The 5,070-nt window shown below is 35.0% G+C and overlaps 1 protein-coding gene across 6 annotated transcripts in view; it reads left to right on the forward strand.

The window, feature by feature from the left end:
• The first annotated feature begins 1,784 nt into the window (after positions 1-1,784).
• LOC144965494 (uncharacterized) overlaps positions 1,785-5,070 on the forward strand; it is a 4,627-nt gene continuing 1,341 nt past the window's right edge. The window contains exons 1-2 of one of the 6 annotated variants that reach the window (XM_078900894.1): positions 1,785-1,889; positions 3,929-5,070. The exon at positions 3,929-5,070 is cut by the window's right edge and continues 1,341 nt beyond it. In XM_078900894.1, coding sequence (XP_078757020.1) covers positions 4,071-5,070 — 1,000 coding nt within the window. In that variant the 5' untranslated portion in view covers positions 1,785-1,889; positions 3,929-4,070. Of the gene's footprint in view, positions 1,983-3,928 lie in introns of all 6 variants that reach the window. The other 5 variants (XM_078900932.1, XM_078900910.1, XM_078900916.1 and 2 more) reach the window with 5 other exon arrangements.

Below are 5,070 nucleotides of genomic sequence, written 5' to 3' on the forward strand. Positions count from 1 at the left end.
GAGAAATTAGTCCCAATTTTCATTTTTGAGCCTATGTATTTAATTTCCAACACCGAGTTAATCCCTGATGCAATACCGCTTTGAGACAGTGGGTCACATTTATTTTTACTTATGATGTTCAAGGAATGGCATTTTGTGCCAGAAGAGATTTCTTTTACTCATATTCCACTGCGGTCCGTCCTTATGTATACTAATTATAAATTGTAGCAAAACACACTGTCCAAGAAAAAAATAACGTTTATTATACCCCTTTAGTTATGGGGAGAACCCGATTTCACCATACCATAATGGTAATAAGACATCCCTATCATACGTTGTAAACATTTTTTTTTAATCCTAGGAGTGTGGCAAATATTCATCCGCGACACGCATCCGGTTTTAATGAAATAGACGTTGACACGTAATGATATCCTAACTAATGCATTTTGCATATCTTAAAAATCTATCTATCTGATGTTGGCTTAGTTTTCATCTTTTGGTGTAAAAAATGACAAATTTTGTTGAAAATAAGATATATGAGATCATTGGCAGCGTGGCTCAGCGGTACGGTCTTTGCTTCGTACCCGAAATGTATCGAGTTTGATCACCCGCCGCTGCGCTGTATGGACTAGAGCAAGTCACTTCGCCCTAGCTCAATTTGCGGCGCTGCACGCCTGGGTTATTCCAGTCTTCCCTTGGAATAGACCCTAGAGACAAATTTCCCCTATGGGATGAATAAAGGGAATGCTATTTTATTCTTTCTTTAAATAAATAGCAGTTTTATTGACAACTCATACCTTAGTCCCATTCTGCATTACTCTGGAAAAAAAGACGTATTTAAATATTTGGCCAGAAAACTCGTCCATCAAATATGGATTGATTAAAATGATCTTCGTCTTGGCAAAAGCTCTCAAACGTGAGACCTGACGAAGTCCCAGGTTTGAGAGCTTTCACAAAGTCGAGAGTCATTTTACTTCATTGATATTTGAACGACACGTTTTCTGGCCAAATAGTTAAATACGTGTTGCTTTTTCAAAATACGGCATCAGAATGGTGGATATTCTTTCCTTGAAAATTGACGCCTTTAAGTAGATAGGCACATTGTAACGTTTATATAAAAGTTCTGGAGCAAATAGGTTATTTGCATTAAGTGGTTCAGATAAACATCTAATGACGTATACTTGTTGTGTAATAAAGAGAGAGAGGATATCATGCAGATTCAATATTTTCTATCATACCAATTTACCAGCAAATAATCATTGTCTTATCATTCCTGAAGCAAACACTTGCCATTTATTATCATAACACATATTTCTATCTCCAGCAATTGCAGCAAAATACATAATCCAATCATTACCAAACAATAACAATTCAAAAGATTTTCTAACGATTATTAGAAATTTAGAATTGAATAAAAAAGTCAATTTTCAAATCAATTTATGTTTATATAATATCTATACAGTCTATATTGCAGATAATTTGAAACATTAAACAAATCATGAAAATGGTAGTTGTTTTGTTTTCTTCAGAAAATCGTGACTATTGATAAAACAGTGTTTCAAATTGTTTTCTACTAAAACTCAATAATATAGGTAGGATAACTCTGAAATAGATTGAAAAATATTTTATTGATTTAACACTTTTAATAGAAAAATCGTTTTTATTGTGCCCGGTAAAGTAATTCCTTTAATATTTAGATAATTATATAATCTGAGGGAAAAATATTCCACCATATCCTTACGCACCCCTCCCTCCCCATTTTTACAATTATTTTAAGGAAGAACTATCGATGCTATTATTTACAATCACTGCCTCTTCTTTACTGTATAAAATTGCCAAAAAGTGTTCATGATATGAAATGAATTCTTAATAAAGGCACTAACATAAAGCGTCAATTTACAATACTAGTGGTAGTTTTCAAATATACGCATACTTACTTGCTGGTCTGATGAACAAGTTTAACCAAGTCCATAATTGCACTAGGTTATCAGACCTGCAAAAATGTATACGAAAGTTCAAACCGTTTCAATTTCTTTCTATATCTTTATTTTTGTATTGTAAAAATTGTGATTTGTCGTAAGCTGTCGACGTATTAGACGTTATATTGTGTTGGTCCCACTTAAGAGTCCCAAATTAATTTGCTCAATGTTCTGTAGAAAATACAAATATTACACCGCTATCCCTTTTGTCTATCATTTCCTTTGTGAAGTAAACACGCATTGAAAAGACGTAAATGCTCGTTCCTTAGTAATCAGTTGTGTTTAATGATCTGCGCAAAAAATGGATGACGTAACTACTCAACTAGAGAGAGATAGAAAGAGAGGATAGATACACAAACATTACATTTTCAATTCAATTGCTTTGCCTTCATTATTCTTATTTTTAACGAATTCCTTGTTTTATGAGTATGTGAAAGACATTGACAACAAAACATAGGGTTTTGAAGGCCTATGAATGGTCAGTATTATTATATGGCTGTGAAAGCTGGACAATTACAGAAGACATTAGAAAGAAACTGGAGGCAGCAGAAATGTGGTTTCTTAGAAGGATGTTAAGAATTTCATGGACAGAGAAGAAAACTAATGAAGAAGTATTAAAGCAAGCTGAAACTAAAAGGTTATTAATTCATACAATAAGAAAAAGACAAATGCAATTTTTAGGGCACCCAACTCGACATAAATGTATTGAACATCTTGCTCTCACAGGAAAGATAGAGGGTAAAAAGAGTAAAGGTAGACCAAGAAAGACATATTTGAATAGTTTGAACGGCTGGGTGACAAAGAAAAAGAAGAGCAATATTAGTTTTCTGAGGTTATCTGATCAGAGAGATGAATGGCGTACCATGATCACCGATGTCTGGCACAGACTTGGTACTCGATGAAGAAGAAGAAGAAAAAGAAGAGTACTTGTGGCAGATCTATCACATAAAGTTACCTAATAACTGCTGGGTGGACAGGGGGGTCTGAAAAAAATCTCGTCTTCACCCGGGATCGATCTAGGTTAATTTGCGTGTGAAGCTAGTACTCCACCTTCTGACCCTTCAAATAACCCAAAAAAATGGATTAACCCTCTCCTTACCACCTATGGGAAAATCGTCACATTTGTTACGATGCAACCGTCACTTTTCTCATCAAGTGTTTATTTCTTTTTGCTACAGCGATCACAACTTGACTTTCTGTAATATAGTTCATATTGACAAACAATATTATGTATAGAATGTGCTTGTCGCGTTTCTGTTTGAGTAAGAAATGTCTGTTTTAGTGTTGGTGGGTCTGAAGTTTTGGGGAAAATTTTGAAAATGGCTGGTAAGGAGAGGGTTAATCTATCATTTTTGTTTTTGAAGACAATAGGCGCATAATTTATTAAGTGACAAAATGTAGAAGTTTACAATTCGAGTAATTTCTATTATTAAACCACTTTTTTTGGCATTCGGTTCACCTCGACGTAATACCGGCTTGAGACGATAGGTCACATTTTTTAGGTAGTCGAGAATATCTCTTTTACAAAGATTCTGTGCTCGTGCCCGATTGGACAATAGGGTATTTGAAAATAGAAAAGCTGATAGATTGGCTTCGAAGACAGCGCTGATCAGTGTGTTCTTATAATTACCTTGGCAGTGGAAAGAACATAGTAGATATTAGATTCAAAATGTTTGACATTTCCTTAAACACCCCCTCTCTATGTGGTCAAATGTCTACAAATAGAGGGAAATCTCCTTTAAAGAAACGAAATAAGATCGAAAACGAAATATTTTAAACCCCCCCCCCAAAAAAAAAAAACAAATAAAAAAAAAAAACAAAACAAAAAACAATGAGAGAATACCAAAAAAAAAAAAAGAACCAAAAAAAAAAAAAAAGACAAAAACAAAAACCAACATATGAACATGTTTACAGCTATGTCAAATAACAGGTCAAGGAATATATTTTAAGTTTTAAATAAATATATTTAGATTGGCTGTCATTCCATTAACCAACAGTGACTTTTTTTTGACAATTAAATTATATTTTAAAGAATTTGCTTTCCATGACACTTTCTAGCAGGATTGGTGAATGCTTTCCATACAGAGTATCTAAGACTGCAAACATTTCATCATGCCCACGCTCAGCTTTAAAACAAATGTAACGGAAAACTTCCACTGGGCAACGAGTATTCCCTTTGAATATGAGTTGGAGGAAACGAGTCTAGTGAGTGACGAGGTTCGGAACATCGTAGAGCCAGTCCTTTGGTTTATGATGTTGCCCTTAAACATCATGGGTATCATTACGAATATCATTAACATCCGGGTGTTTTTAGAACAAGGCGTGAAAAATGACAGTACAAACATTGGATTTCTTTGTTTATCACTCTGTGATTTGCTCGCCTGCGCGGCCATGATCCCTCATTCTCTATGCTCCATTGTTCAATACACGGACGGTCTCGCAATGTACTATACGTGTACAGCTTTTGCGATAATATTTGGGTACGCGCACATCGCAATCCAAAATATGAGCACATGGACAACGGTTTACATATCTTTGATAAGAAGTCTTTGTGTTGTGTTTCCTTTAAAGGTAAAGATGATGTTCACTCCCAGACTTACCACTATCGTCATCACGACCATAGTTGTTTTCTTTCTAACACTACAGCTTCTATATTCATCAAATACCAGTCTTGAATGGATCTTTTTACCCGGGTTCAACAAAACCATCGCCTTCATCATTGACTCCCCAATGGCTCGAATTGTTGTCTACTATCACCAACTCATAACAAATCAAATATGTCCTGCTCTGGCTGTATTCATCGTTTCAATTAATTCAATACTAATGACTCGTAAACTTATAGAAGTCAAGAAATGGAGGTCAAAAAACGCAAGTAATTCGGGTAAAGAGGTCAAAGAAGACGTAACCTCTAACCCTGCCAAGAAACCAATGGCGTCGAAAGATGTCGAGCTGATCAAATTCATCAACACAACAGCTGCAATTTTTCTGGTGTGCAATTTAATCAGTTTTATACCAAGTGTTGTTGTGATGGTTTTTCCTGGAGTGAGTTTCACCGGAATCAACAAGAATTTGTTCTACATTGTGTTCTTTGTACGATTTTTGTTCGATGCCG

Source organism: Berghia stephanieae, chromosome 1 (assembly GCF_034508935.2).
Source record: "Berghia stephanieae isolate SIO BIC M18660-M18661 chromosome 1, UCSD_Bste_1.3, whole genome shotgun sequence".
In the NCBI taxonomy this organism is placed as follows: domain Eukaryota; kingdom Metazoa; phylum Mollusca; class Gastropoda; order Nudibranchia; family Aeolidiidae; genus Berghia; species Berghia stephanieae.